The sequence below is a fragment of the Oncorhynchus masou genome, chromosome 30 (assembly GCF_036934945.1).
Source record: "Oncorhynchus masou masou isolate Uvic2021 chromosome 30, UVic_Omas_1.1, whole genome shotgun sequence".
In the NCBI taxonomy this organism is placed as follows: Eukaryota; Metazoa; Chordata; class Actinopteri; order Salmoniformes; family Salmonidae; genus Oncorhynchus; species Oncorhynchus masou.
In genome coordinates, this window is record NC_088241.1 from 32,016,908 (window position 1) to 32,032,338 (window position 15,431).

At 45.4% G+C, this 15,431-nt stretch overlaps 1 protein-coding gene across 6 annotated transcripts in view; it reads right to left on the minus strand.

Moving 5' to 3' along the window:
- LOC135522527 (cadherin-7-like) overlaps positions 1–2,669 on the minus strand; it is a 172,382-nt gene extending 169,713 nt beyond the window's left edge. For all 6 annotated transcript variants that reach the window (XM_064948872.1, XM_064948869.1, XM_064948871.1 and 3 more), the window contains exon 1: positions 2,580–2,669. In XM_064948872.1, coding sequence (XP_064804944.1) covers positions 2,580–2,669 — 90 coding nt within the window. The remainder of the gene's footprint in view (positions 1–2,579) is intronic.
- Positions 2,670–15,431: the final 12,762 nt, after the last annotated feature.

Genomic DNA, 15,431 nt, shown 5'->3' on the forward strand with positions numbered 1-15,431 from the left:
GGCTGTTTTACAGTCTGATGGTAGGTAGCCTAGTGGTTAGAGCGTTGGGCCAGTAACCCAACAGTTGCTAGGACGGATCCCCGAGCTGACAAGGTAAAAATCTGTTAAAAAGGCAGTTAAAACATTGTTCTTCAGCCGTCACTGTAAAGTAAAGGTATAATAAAAAATGTATAAAAAATTAACTTGAGATAGAAGTTGTTTTTCAGTGTCTTGGTCCCAGCATTGATGCACCTGTACTGACCTCGACTTCTGCATGATAGCGGGGTGAACAGGCAGTGGCTCAGGTGGTCATTGTCCTTTATGATCTTTTTGGACTTCCTGTGACATCGGATGCTGTAGGTTTCCTGGAAGGCAGGAAGTTTACCCCGTTGATGAGTTGTGCAGACCGCACTACCCTATGGACAGCCTTGAAAGTGGTGTAGTTGCCGTAACAGGCGGTGATACAGCCCAACAAGATGCTCTCGATTGTGCATCTGTAAAAGTTTGTGAGGGTTTTAGGTGACAAGCCACATTTCCTCAGCCTCCTGTGCTGTTGTGCCTTCTTCACCATGCTCTCTGTGTGGGTGGACCATTTCAGTTTGTGAGAACGCACCCTTGTTAGGCCCCAGTGTCTAGGATCAGTGCAGTTGTTTCCTACCTTCAACACCTGGGGGCTGAGCTGTCAGAAAGTCCAGGACCCAGTTGCACATGGCGGGGTAGAGACCCAGGGTCTCAAGCTTAATGATGAGTTTAGAGGGTACTATGGTGTTGTATGCTGAGCTTTAATCAATGAACAGCATTCTTACATAGGAATTCCTCTTGTCCAGATGGGATAGAGCAATGTGCAGTGTGATGGCGATTTCATCGTCTGTGGAACTATTGCAGTGGTAAGCAAATTGGTGTGAGTCTAGGGTGTCAAGTAGGATGGAGGTGATATGGTGACTAGTCTCTCAAAGCACTTCATGATAGAAGTGAGTGCTACGGGGCGATAGTAATTTATTTCAGTTACCTTAGCTTTCTTGGGAACAGGAACAATGGTGGCCAACTTGAAGCATGTGGGGACAGCAGACTGGGATAGGGATTGATTGAATATGTCTGTTAACAGACCAGCCAGCTGGTCTACGCACGCTCTGATGACCTGGCAAGGGATGCCTCGCGAGGGTTAACACGTTTCAATGTTTTACTCACGTTGGCCACGGAGAAGGTGAGCCCAAAATCTTTGGTAGCGGGCCGTGTGAGTGGCTCTGTATTGTCCTCAAAGCTCACAAAGAAGTCTTTTAAATTGTAAGGGAGCAAGATGTTGATATCCGTGACGGGGCTGGTTTTCATTTTGTAATCCGTGATTTTCTGTAGACCCTGCCACATATGTCTCCCAGTCGCTGCCACCACCATGCTTCACCGAAGGGAAGGTGCCAGGTTTATTCCAGATGTGAGGCTTGGCATTCAGGCTAAAGAGTTCAATCTTTTTTTTATCAGACCAGAGAATCTTGTTTCTCGTGGTCTTTAGGTGCCTTTAGGCAAACTCCAAGTGTGCTGTCATGTGCCTTTTACTGATGAGTGGCTTCTGTTTGGCCACTCTACCATGAAAGCCTGATTGGTGGAGTGCCTCAGAGATGGTTGTCCTTCTAGAAAGTTCTCCCATATCCACATAGGAAATCTAGAGCTCTGTCAGAGTGACCATTGGGTTCTTAATCACCACCGTGACCAAGTCCCTTCTCCCCGATAGCTCCGTTTGATCGTTCAGCCAGCTTTAGGAAGAGTCTTGATGGTTCCAAACTTCATCCATTTTTAAGAATGATGGAGGCCACTGTGTTCTTAGGGACTTCCAATGCTGCAGACATGTTTTGATACCTTTCCCCAGACCTGTGCCTCGACACAATCCTGTATCGGAGCTCTACAGACAATTCCTTTGACCTCATGGCTTGGTTTTTGCTCTGAATGCACTCCCAACTGTGGGACCTCATATATATATAGTGCAGGAAATGCAGAAACTGATGACAGTGCAATAAATGATTTTTGGTTGAAGTTGAATTTAACAGTATAAAACAATAACAATGGAGAAAGACCCATTGAAATCACTTAGAATAATTTGTTGCCACCCTAAGGTCACGCACAACTCATAAAGCAAATTTAGAATTTGTATTATTCAGAACATAAAATACAGTCAAATATCGTCATACAGTAACATTTTGTAAAAATACTGTGATATTGATTTTTTGCCATATCACCCAGCCCTAATACCAGGTGTAAGGAAGGCAAAATTCTCCAACCAAAGGTTCAAATCAGTAACCCAGATTGACCTTTTGCACTGCTCTCATTCCAACTTTTAAATGTCAGCACTGTACAAATAAAGCAATGAAATGACTAACAAAAGATAAAAAATACAGAAACATATTTATGGATGTGTTTGATGAAACAAATTGCTTGTTAGTGTGAATTTCCTTTACATATTGTACATGTGATCAGAGTGTTTAAATCTTGTTATGTTATCTGAAAATATAGTGAAGTTAAACACCAGCTTTTGCTTGTTTTTCATCCACACTTGTATATAAACACACATTAAGTCCAAACACTTACCTTGGCAACATACAAACACTTACCTTGCCAACATAAAGAGGTTCTTCGCCTGTGTACTCCTCCAGGACAAAAAACTGGTTCCACACCCAGCTGCGTTTGTGCCTGCGAAGCATCTCCCATGGGCCTACAGTAGTGTGCTGCGCCTGGTTCTGCCCCCCAGAGGCGGAGATCAACCCACAGCAGCCCAGCTCCCAGAGGGGAAGCAGCAGAGCAAGGAGAGTTCCTGCTCTCCCCAAGCTTCCTGAGCCACACCACTTCATTTATGCCCCCTCCAACAAGCACCAAGCACAGGAGAGAATAAAATCACACAGTGGAGGAGAAAATGTAAAAATCCTTAGGGCCTGCTTCCCACTGTCCTCTTGACCCAATGTTTTCCAAAAAAAAGACAAAGAGGAAATAACCTTGAAGAAGAGAGCTTTGATTGTAGAAAAGGGAAAAAGTCAAGCTCTGTGTATAGGACTAGTGCTGCTGTTCCTTGGTCTTGATTGTATACAAAGCCTTGGTAATTCTCTCCACTTTGGTGACAGAGATTTGACATTGAAGGTGGATAGAGGGGTGGTCAATAGTGACAGGCAAGCTTGCTTCTTCACCACAGAGGTCGAGTAATTGGCACCTATCAGAACAAAGGGAAGAGAGAGAGAGAGAGAGAGAGAGAGAGAAAAATAAACTGTCGTCAGCAAAATTCCCTCGGTGACCGCAGTCACATTAGACAGCAATGATAATGACATTTTCCAACCACAGTTAAAGAAATTGACCAAAAATGAAAATATGGTAAATACAATCAACATAACGTCCTGCAGGGGCCCATATAGTTCTACTTAATAACCTGCAATCCCAATATGACAAAACCAAATTGAGTGAGGTCAAATGTTAATAAAAATATGAATGAGGCAAAGTGACCTGTTTTTTCAATGTACACAAGCAAAGCAATTTCTACGTTCAGGGAAACAATAATGGGTGGTCGGAATAACAATTAAGTGTCGTTCAGCCTTCTTTCATATTGAATTCCCATTACTGGAGCTTTACATTTTCCAAGGTTTTTATCTTTGTATAAGAGCACAAAGTAATAGCGCTATGGCTCTCCACCTGACGGTAACAAGGCACATGATCTGTGTGGCAAGCCCCCAACTGTCAGCAACGTGACAGACTGGCTCCAGTTCTGACCTCTACACCCAGCAGTCTGTTTGTGTGTGTGAGGACTGCGGAGCGCCGCATAAGAACATGCAATGTTCTGCCTGAGCCACTGAGCCACCATCATGCTGCTGCATGGGAATGACTACCAACAACCAATCATGCAATTAGGAACTAGTGGAAGTAGTGAAATAGACTTATGACCAACTGTTGTCTAGGCCTTCATCACTCCTTATCTCAGTGACACCACCTTTGGAGAATTATTAACTAAGAAGCATACTGCATCACTTTAGTCCGACGCGAAGGATATAGTGCTTTCTCGGGAAAGGGCCAAAATCCCCGTCATTTGCGTGAAGAAAAGAGAAAAAGGGAGCAGAGGTCGGGCTGCCTTGTAAGAATTCGTAGGCGAGTGAGTAAACCTCCATTACCATACGTTCTATTGGCCAACGAGCAATCATTGGATGGATGATACATCATCAAGACTATCCTATCAACAGGACAATAAAAACTGTAATATCTTAAGTTTCACCGACTCGTGGCTAAACAACGACATGGATAATATAGAGCTAGCAGGATTTTCCATGCATCAGCAGGACAGAGAAGCTACGTCTGGTAAGACGAGTGGCGTAGTGTGTGTCTATTTGTGTCTATTTCTTGAGGTATTGCTCGCCTGAGCCAGAGTACCTTATGATAAAGTGTGGTCTACAACATCTACCAAGAGAGTTCTCAACCATATTATTCGCAGCCGTCTATTTACCGCCACAAACCGATGCTGGTACTAAGACCACACTCAACCAGCTGTATAAGGCCAGAAGCAAGAAAATGCTCATCCAAAAGTGGCGCTTCTAATGGCCTGGGGACTTTAATCTAGGCAAACCTAAATCCGTTTTATGTAATTTCGACCAGCATGTCACATGTGCAACCAGAGGGGAAAAATACTCTAGACCACCTTCAGTAAACACACAGAGACACATACATAGCTCTCCCTCGCCTTCCATTTAGAAAATCTGACCATAATTCTGTCCTCCTGGTTCCTGTTTACAAGCAAAAACTTAAGCAGGAGTACCAGTGACTTGCTCAAAATACAGAAGTGGTCAGATGACGCAGATGCTATGCTACAGGACTTGCTAGCACAGACTGGAATATGTTCCGGGATTCATCCAATGGCATTGAGGAGTATACCACCTCAGTCATCGGCTTCATCAATAAGTGCATCGACGACGTCGTCCCCACAGTGGCCATACGTACATATCCCAACCAGAAGCCATGAATTACAGGCAACATCCGCATCGAGCTAAAGACTAGAGCTGCCGCTTTCAAGGAGCGGGACACTCATCTGAACGCTTATCAGAAAACCCACTACTCCCTCAGACGAACCATCAAACAAGCAAAGTGTTAATACAGGACTAAGATTCAGTCCTACTACACCGGCTCTTACGCTTGTTGAATGTGGCAGAGCTTGAAAATTATTACGGACTACAAAGGGAAACCCAGGCATGAGCTGCCAAGTGACGCGAGCCTACCAGACAGGCTCAATGCCTTTTATGCTCGCTTCCAGGCAAGCAACATTGAAGCATGCATGAGAGCACCAGCTGTTCTGTACGACTGTGTGATAATGCTCTTGGTAGCCGATGTGAGCAAGGTCAACATTCACAAAGTAATTGGGCCAGATGGATTATCAGGATGTGTACTTAACGCATGCACGCACCTGGCAAGTGTCATCACAAACATTTTCAACCTCTCACTGACCGAGTCTGTAATACCTACATGTTTCAAGCAGACCACCATAATCCCTGTGCCCAAGGAAGCGAGGGTAACCTGCCTAAATGATTACTGCCCTGTAGCACTCAAGTCAGTAGCCATGAAGTGCTATGAAAGGCTGGTCATGGCTCACATCAATAGCATCATCCCAGATACCCTTGACCCACTCCAATTCGCATACCACCCCAACAGATCTGCACTCCACTCTGCCCTCTCCCACCTGGATAAAAGGAACATCTATGTGAGAATACTGTTCATTGACTACAGCTCAGTGTTCAACACCATATTGCCCACAAAGCTCATCACTAAGCTAAGGACCCTTGGACTAAACATTTCCCTCTGCAACTGGATCCTGGACTTCCTGACCCCAGGTGGTAAGGGTAGGCCACAACACGTCTGCCACGCTTGATCCTCAACACTAGGGCCCCTCTGGGGTGCGTGCTTAGTCAAAATCAAATCAAATATAATAAATATTGTATTGGTCACATACACATGGTTAGAAGATGTTATTGTGAGTGTAGTGAAATGATTGTGCTTCTAGTTCCGACAGTGCAGCAATATCTAAGAATTCCACAACAACTACCTAATACACACAAATCTAAGTAAAGGAATTAAATAAGACTATGTACATTAAAGTGGCCAATGATTTGAAGTCCGTATGTAGGCAGCAGACTCTCTGTGTTAGTGATGGCTGTTTAACAGTCTGATATCCTTGAGATAGAATCTGTTTTTCAGTCTCTCTGCCCCAGCTTTGATGCACATGTTTTCACACTGACCTCACCTTCTGGATGGTAGACGGGTGAACATGCAGTGGCTCGGGTGGTTGTTGTCTTTGATGATGTTTTTGGCCTTCCTGTGACATTCGGTGCTTTTGCTGTCCTGGAGGGTGGGAAGTTTGCCCCCAGTGATGCGTTGTGCAGACCGCACACCCTCTGGAGAGCCTTGCAGTTGTGGGCGGTTCAGTTGCCGTACCAGGCAGTGATACAGCCCGACAGGATGCTCTCAATTGTGCATCTGTAAAAGTATGTGGGGGTTTTAGGTGACAAGCCAAATTTCTTCAGCCCCCTGTACTCCCTGTTCACCCTCGACTGTGTGGTCAAACACAGCACCATCATTAAGTTTGCTGATGACACAACAGCGGTAGGCCTGATTACTGACAACGATGAGACAGCTTATAGGGAGGAGGTCAGAGACCTGGCAGTGTGGTGCCAGGATGTCACACCCTGACCATAGTTTACTTTGAATGTTTCTATGTTTTGGTTGGTCAGGGTGTGATCTGAGTGGGCATTCTATGTTGGATGTCTTGTTTGTCTATTTCTATGTCTGGCCTGATATGGTTCTCAATCAGAGGCATGTGTTAGTCATTGTCTCTGATTGGGAACCATATTTAGGTAGCCTGGGATTCACTGTATGTTGGCGGGTGAATGTTCCTGTCTCTGTGTTTTGCACCAGATAGGACTGTTTTAGGTTTTTGCACGTTTGTTGTTTTGTTAGTTTATTGTTGTACAGTTTCTTTATTAAAGTACAATGAATAACAACCACGCTGCATTTTGGTCCGCCTCTCCTTCTACAGACGAAAGCCGTGACACAGGACAACAACCTTTCCCTCATTGTGAGCAAGACAAAGGAGCTGATCCTGAACTACAGGAAAAGGCGCGCCGTGGGTCGAGAGTTTCAAGTTCCTTGATGTCCACATCACCAACAAACTATCATGGTCCAAACACACCAAGACAGTTGTGAAGAGGGCACGACAACACCTTTCCCCCTCATGAAACTGAAAAGATTTGGCATGGGTCCCCAGAACCTCAAAAAGTTCTACAGCTGCACCATCCTCCCATCCAGGCCCTATAAACTAGGCGGTGTCAGAGGAAAACCCAAAAAATTGTCAAAGACTGCTCCAATCACTCAATTCATAGACACTTATCTCTGCTACCGCACAGCAAGCGGTACCCGAGTGCCAAGTCTTGGACCAGAAGGCTCCTTAACTGCTTCTACCCCCAAGCCACAAGACTGCTGAACAATTAATCAAATAGCTACCCGGACTATTTACTTTGACCACCCCCATTTGTTTTCACACTGCCGCTACTCGCTTTTTATTATCTATGCATAGTCACTTTACCCCTACCTACATTTACAAATTACCTCTACTAACCTGTACCCCCACACATTGACTCTCTATGGGTACCCCCTGTATATAGACTCATTACTGTTATTTTATTGTGTTACTTCTTATTATTTTTTACTTGAGTTTATTTGGTAAATATTTTCTTACTCTTTCTTGAACTGCATTGTTGGTTAAGGGCTCGGCGCCCTTATTTGGCGCATGTGACAAATAAAGTTTAATTTGATTTGTTATCTAGTTGAGAGCTGAGCAGTCTTAGCCACATAATATTATAATAGAATTGAATGACAGCTTGAAAACACTCAAAAGTCAGTTCATTCACCAGTGTAGAATGGAATACACGTGAATGACCAGATATGACTTGACTTCCCAAATCAAGTCAGTCAGAAGAAAACCCACCAAAATACCCAAGAGACCTGCTAAAACTGAAAGCAAGCTCTTAAGAAACAGAAACCTAGAGTCTTTATGGCACGTACATCTATTTCCTCCCTGACCTTTCCTTTTCTCTCCTCCACGTATACTATTGGCAGGTGTCTTGGTCAATGGACATAATTGCCTTGGCACGCAATGACCTCTCTCTTCCCACAATGTATCTCTAGCACTCATTGGTTTTCTCCTCTTCCTCCAGAAGGAGCCAAGTAAAAACAACTAAAACCACATCCTGTTGGAAGTCTTTTTCTCTGCTCCACTCACACCTTAGCGAAATCATTATAAAGTGCTGATAGTTAAACGGAAATTCATCTTTATTTCACTATATAATATCAGCAAAAAAAGAAACATCCTCTCACTGTCACCTGCGTTTATTTTCAGCAAACTTAACATGTGTAAATTTTTGTATGAACACAAGATTCAACAACTGAGACATAAACTGAACAAGTTCCACAGACCTGTGCCTAACAGAAATTAAATAATGTGTCTCTGAACAAAGGGGGGGTCAATATCAAAACAGTAACAGTCAGTATCTGGTGCAGCCACCAGCTGCATTAAGTACTGCAGTTCATCTCCTCCTCATGGACTGCACCAGATTTGCCAGTTCTTGATGTGAGATGTTACCCCACTCTTCCACAAAGGCACCTGCAAGTTCCCAGACATTTCTGGGGGAATGGCCCTAGCCCTCACCCTCCGATCCAACAGGTCCCAGACATGCTCAATGGGATTGAGATCTGGGCTCTTCTCTGACCATGGCAGAACACTGACATTCCTGTCTTGCAGGAAATCACGCACAGAGTGAGCAGTATGGCTGGTGGCATTGTCATGCTGGAGGGTCATGTCAGGATGAGCCTGCAGGAAGGGTACCCCATGAGGGAGGAGGATATCTGCCCTGTAATGCACAGCGTTGAGATTGCCTGCAATGACAACAAGCTCAGACGGATGATGCTATGACACACCGTCCCATATCATGATGGACCCTCCAGCACCAAATCAATCCCGCTCCAGAGTACAGGCCTCGGTGTAACGCTGATTTCATCAATGATAAACGTGAATCTGGCCATCACCCCTGGTGAGACAAAACTGCGACTCGTCAGTGAAGAGCACTTTTTGCCAGTCCTGTCTGGTCCAGCGGCAGTGGGTTTGTGCCCATAGGCGACGTTGTTGCCGGTGATGTCTGGTGAGGACCTGCCTTACAACAGGCCTACAAGCCCTCAGTCCAGCCTTTCTCAGCCTTTTGCGGACAGTCTGAGCACTGATGGAGGGATTGTACATTCCTGGTGTAACTCGGGCAGTTGTTGTTGCCATCCTGTACCTGTTCCGCAGGTGTGATGTTCAGTTGTACGGATCCTGTGAAGGTGTTATTACACGTGGTCTGCCACTGCGAGGACAATCAGCTGTTCATCCTGTCTCCCTTTAGCGCTGTCTTAGTCGTCTCACAGTACGGACATAGCAATTTATTACCCTGGCCACATTTGCAGTCCTCATGCCTCCTTGCAGTACGCCTAAGGCACGTTCACGCAGATGAGCAGGGACCCTGGGCATCTTTCTTTTGGTGTTTTTCAGAGTCAGTAGAAAGGCCTTTTTAGTGTCCTACGTTTTCATAACTGTGACCTTAATTGCCTACCATCTGTAAGCTGTTAGTGTCTTAACGATCGTTCCACGGGTGCATGTTCATTAATTGTTTATGGTTAATTGAACAAGCAGTGATTAAACATTTTACAATGAAGATCTGTGAAGTAATTTGGATTTTCACTAATTATCTTTGAAATACAGAAAGTGGCAGTGGTGTGGAGAGGGGAGTCTGGGTAGAAGCTGTAGTCAGAGCATGGTCTGGGTGTAAGGGTTTTCCTCTGGTGAAGGAGAAGCGGACCAAAATGCAGCGTGGTTGTTATTCATGTTCTTTAATAAAAGGAACTAGACATGAAATAACAAAACAATAACTATGCGAAAACCTAAACAGTCCTATCTGGTGCAGACACAAAGACAGGAACAATCACCCCCAAAATACTCCAAGAATATGGCTGCCTAAATATGGTTCCCAATCAAAGACAACGATAAACACCTGCCTCTGATTGAGAACCACTCCAGACAGCCATAGACTATGCTAGATACCCCCACTAGGCCACACACCTGATACCTAACAAAACCCCAAGACAAAACACACCACAATAAACCCATGTCACACCCTGGCCTGACCAAATAAATAAAGACAAACACAATAAACTTCGACCAGGGCGTGACAGAACCCCGCCTAAGGTGCAGACTCCCGGACGCACACCAAAAACCATAGGGGAGGGTCCGGGTGAGCGTCTGTCCATGGTGGCGGCTCCGGCGAAGGATGTGGACCCCACTCTATCAATGTCTTAGTCCCTCCTCCTCGGTCCTTGGATAGTCCACCCTCGCCGCCGACCATGGCCTAGTAGTCCTCACCCAGAACCCCACTGGACTGAGGGGCAGCTCGGGACTGAGGGGCAGCTCGGGACTGAGGGGAAGCTCGGGACTGAGGGGAAACTCGGGACTGATGGGGAGCTCAGCACTGATGGGAAGCTCAGCACTAAGAGGAAGCCCAGCACTGAGAGGAAGCTCAGCACTGATAGGAAGCTCAGGCAGGTAGCTGGATCCGGCAGATCCTGGCTGGCTGGCGGTCCTGGCAGATCCCGGCTGACTGGCGGATCCGGAAGAGTCTGGCTGACTGGCGGTTTTGGAAGAGTCTGGATGACTGGCAGATCTGGAAGAGTCTGGCTGACTGGCAGATCTGGAAGAGTCTGGCTGACTGGCGGATCCTGGCTGACTGGCAGATCTGGAAGAGTCTGGCTGACTGGCGGATCTGGAAGAGTCTGGCTGACTGGCAGATCTGGAAGAGTCTGGCTGACTGGCGGATCCGGAAGAGTCTGGCAGACTGGCAGCTCCTTGCAGACTGGCAGCCTTGGCTGCTCCATGCAGACTGGCAGCTCTGGCTGCTCCATGCAGACTGACAGCTTTGGCTGTTCCATGCAGACTGGCAGCTCTGGCTGCTCCATGCAGACTGGCAGCTCTGGCTGCTCCATGCAGAATGACAGCTCTGGCTGCTCCATGCAGACTGGCAGCTCTGGCTGCTCTGAACAGGCGGGAGACTCCAGCAGCGCTGGAGAGGCGAGGCGCACTGTAGGCCTGATGCGTGGTGCTGGCACTGATGGTACTGGGCCGAGGACATGCACAGGAAGCCTGGTGCGGGGAGCTGCCACCGGAGCGCTGGTGCGTGGAGGTGGTACTGGGTAGACCGGACCGTGCAGGCGCACTGGAGCTCTTGAGCACCGAGCCTGCCCAACCTTACCCGGTTGAATACTCCCGGTCGCTCTGCCAGTGCGGCGAGGTGGAATAGCCCGCACTGGGCTTTGCAGGTGAACCGGGGACACCGTGCGCAAGGCTGGTGCCATGTAAGCCGGCCCAAGGAGACGCACTGGGGACCTGGGGGAGGTCCATCAGGAATGCCAGGATACAGTTTCCGAGGGAGATGTTTAGTCCCAGGGTCCTCATTTTATTGATGAGCTTTGAGGACCCTATTGTGTTGAATGCTGAGCTGTAGTCAATGAATAGCATTCTCACATAGGTGTTCATTTTGTCCAGGTGGGAAAGGGCAGTGTGGAGTTCAACGGAGACTGCATCATCTGTGGATCTGTTGGGGCAGTATGCAAATTGGAGTGTGTCTAGGGTTTATGGGATGATGGTGTTGATGTGAGCCATGACCAGCATTTCAATGCACTTCATGGCTACTGGCGTGAGTGTCACGGGTTGGTAATCATTTAGGCAGGTTACCTTCACATTTAGGTAGGTTGCCAAACATGTAAGTATTACAGACTCGGTCGGGGCGAGGTTGAAATGTCAGGGATGACACTTGACAGTTGGTCCGCACATTCTTTGAGTAAACGTCCTGGTAATCCGTCTGGCCCAGTGGCTTTGTGAATGTTGACCTGTTTAAAACTTCTTATGGCTGGAGGCAGTATTGAGTTGCTTGGATGAATAAGGTGCCCAGAGTAAACTGCCTGCTACTCAGGCCCAGTTGCTAATATGTGCATATTATTAGTCGATTTTGATAGACAACACTCTGAAGTTTGTAAAACTGTTTGAATGTCTGTGAGTATAACATAACTCATATGGCAGGCGAAAACCTGAGAAAAATACAACCAGGAAGTGGGAAATCTGAGGTTTGTCGTTTTTCAACTCATTGCCTATCGAATATATCATGTCTATGGGTCATATTGCACTTCCTACGGCTTCCATTAGATGTCAAGAGTCTTTAGAACCTTGTTTGAAGCTTCTACTGTCAAGGAGGGGGGAATGAGCGCTGATTGAGTCAGGGGTCTGGCAGAGTGCCATGTCCTGATCACACGCGCTCACGTGAGAGTTAGCTGCATTCCATTGCAATTGGATTGTGTACTAAACGTGTGGATTGTGTGGATTGTGTACTAAACGCGCAAACAAAAAAGAGGTATTGGACATAAATGATGGACTTTATCAAACAAATGAAACATTTATTGCGGAACTGGCATTCCTGGGAGTGCATTCTGATGAAGATCATCAAAGGTAAATGAATATTTATAATGCTATGGCGTATATAGCTTGTTTTGGTCTCTGAGCGCTGTACTCAGGTTATTGCAAGGTGTGCTTTTTGGGTAAAGCTTTTTTGAAATCTGACAAAGCGGTTGCATTAAGGAGAAGTTTATCTAAAGTTCCATGCATAACACTTGTATTTTCATCAACATTTATGATGAGTATTTCTGAAAATTGATGTGGCTCTCTGCAAAATCACCAGATGTTTTGGCAGCAAAACATTACTGAACATAACGCGCCAATGTAAACTGAGATTTTTGGATATAAATATGAACTTTATCGAACAAAACATACATGTATTGTGTAACATGAAGTCCTATGAGTGTCATCTGATGAAGATCATCAAATGTTAGTGATTAATGTTTCTATCTTTCTGCTTTTTGTGACTCCTCTCTTTGGCTGGAAAAATGGCTGTTTTTCTGTGACAAGGTGCTGACCTAACATAATCGTTTGGTGCGCTTTCGTTGTAAAGACTTTTTGAAATCGGACACTGTGTTGGGATTAACAACAAGTATATCTTTAAAATGGTGTAAAATACTTGTATTCCAGCAGCATACCACACTGCATACCACTGCAGGTTTGCTACTGAAGCTAAGCAGTGTTGGTCCTGGTCAGTCCCTGGATGGGAGACCAGTTGCTGCTGGAAGTGGTGATGGAGGGCCAGTAGGAGGCACTCTTTCCTCTGGTCTAAAAATGTTTCAATTCCCCAGGGCAGTGATTGGGGATGCTGCCCTGTGTAGGGTGCTGTCTTTTGGATGGGATGTTAAAGCGGTGTCCTGACTCGCTAAAGTAATTAAAGATCCCAAAGCACTTTTCGTAAGAGTAGGGGTGTTAACCCCAGTGTCCTGATTAAATTCCCAATCTGGCCCTCCAACCATCACAGTCACCTAAGAATCCCCAGTTTACAATTGGCTCATTCATCCCCCTCCTCTCCACTAACTATTCCCCAGGTTGTTGCTGTAAATGAGAATGTGTTCTCAGTCAATGTACCTGGTAAAATAAAATAAAAATGTTTGAGGAATTTTAATTCTGAGATTTCTGTTATTTGAATTTGGCGCCCTGTACTTTTACTTGCTGTTGTCATATCGATCCCGTTAGCGGGATTTCAGCCGTAAGAAGTTAAGAACTCCAGGCAAAGGGGTGTTCCATCACACCGACACAATGTCTGTGCTCATGTGTGCATGGTTACCGTCACGCCCTGGCCATAGTTTACTTTGTATGTTTCTATGTTTTGGTTGGTCAGGGTGTGATCTGAGTGGGCATTCTATGTTGGATGTCTTGTTTGTCTATTTCTGTGTTTGGCCTGATATGGTTCTCAATCACGGGCAGGTGTTAGTCATTGTCTCTGATTGGGAACCATATTTAGGTAGCCTGGGTTTCACTGTGTGTTTGTGGGTGATTGTTCCTGTCTCTGTGTTTTGCACCAGATAGGGCTGTTTACGGTTTTCATACGTTTGTTATTTTGTTAGTTTCATCGTGTATAGTTTCCTTATTAAATAAAATTAATCACAACTACGCTGCATTTTGGTCCGCTCCTCCTTCCCACAACGAAAGCCATGACAGTTTCTGATTGGGCCCAGGTTTATATGAAAAGCCATTATCTCATTTAGAAGGCTAAAATAACATTGCTATCAAAAGTATTGTCATACTTAATAATATATTTTATGCAACATTTAGATGCAAACCTGACAACTAGAATGTGTACACACTCAGAGATACAGTTATACCATCCTTAATGATATCACAAAATAATAAACACTTTGACGGGATAGTTCTTTAAATCCCCATCGACTATTTCCCACATTCTCTATGTTAGAAATATTATTTTAATGTCCAATCTTTTGACGTTAGAGTTTTTAGACGGTCACCACTCTCTATAGACAAAGCATTCCTTGGTGGATACTGAAAGGCAGAGAGGGAAAGTTTCCACCTGCTTAAATATACGACCCAGTGTTAAGATGTCAAGACTGGCACAGCCCCCCCTTTCCCTCTTCTGTGGGAAAGAGGGGTTTGACTATCTTCAAACATGTGCCAAGCTGATCTGGCACCTTTGATCCTCACCAAGGAGAGAGCGTCATGACACTACATATGGATCATTCAACGGCAGGGATCCACTTTCTCTAAAAATGTCACTCCGACTGGGTCAGAATTATCCTTTGCATGAACATCGCGGTGAGGCGCGGACTCAGTCTTCACCACACCTGCCACAACAGATAATTCACCCTCACTCTCATCAGGTTCAATTTGTGAGCCATCAGAGACAGCAGAATAGGGTTTGTAATTGGCACCATTTTCCTCAATGCACATATTCCCACTGCACTCAACTCTTCTCCTTCTTCCTTGCTGTCCATAACCACGTCTATCCATTCACCATGCACATGCCATGCCTTCATCTGCTCAACTGCTTGCAGAACACGCACTGATGACCTTTCTCCAATGCTCATCTGCTGTTCCTTAGTCCAATTTACTAGTCTATGTATTTCTGGCCTCTCAATGCTCCCAAATCATGCCACAGTCATCAACCAGTCTCCTCATCATCATCCATCCCTCATCATTTACATTTCATGATGACAGCATCTCAAAACTTCTTCAATATAGCTGTCTGAGGAGTCGGATTCTACAACTGTTGCTATACATTGGAGTGCTGCGATTGATTGGCCAAAATCCTGGAGATGAGTTTGGCGAAGGGTCAATTTCTGAAATAATCTGGGCCATGTTCAATTCCCAAATGTGACCCAATTCAGGAAACTAGTAAACGTCTGCAAAAAAAGCGTAATGAAATTGCTGCCAGCTGAGCTGGTTAGGCTGTTTTCATGTTACCCATAGGTAAACAAATAAT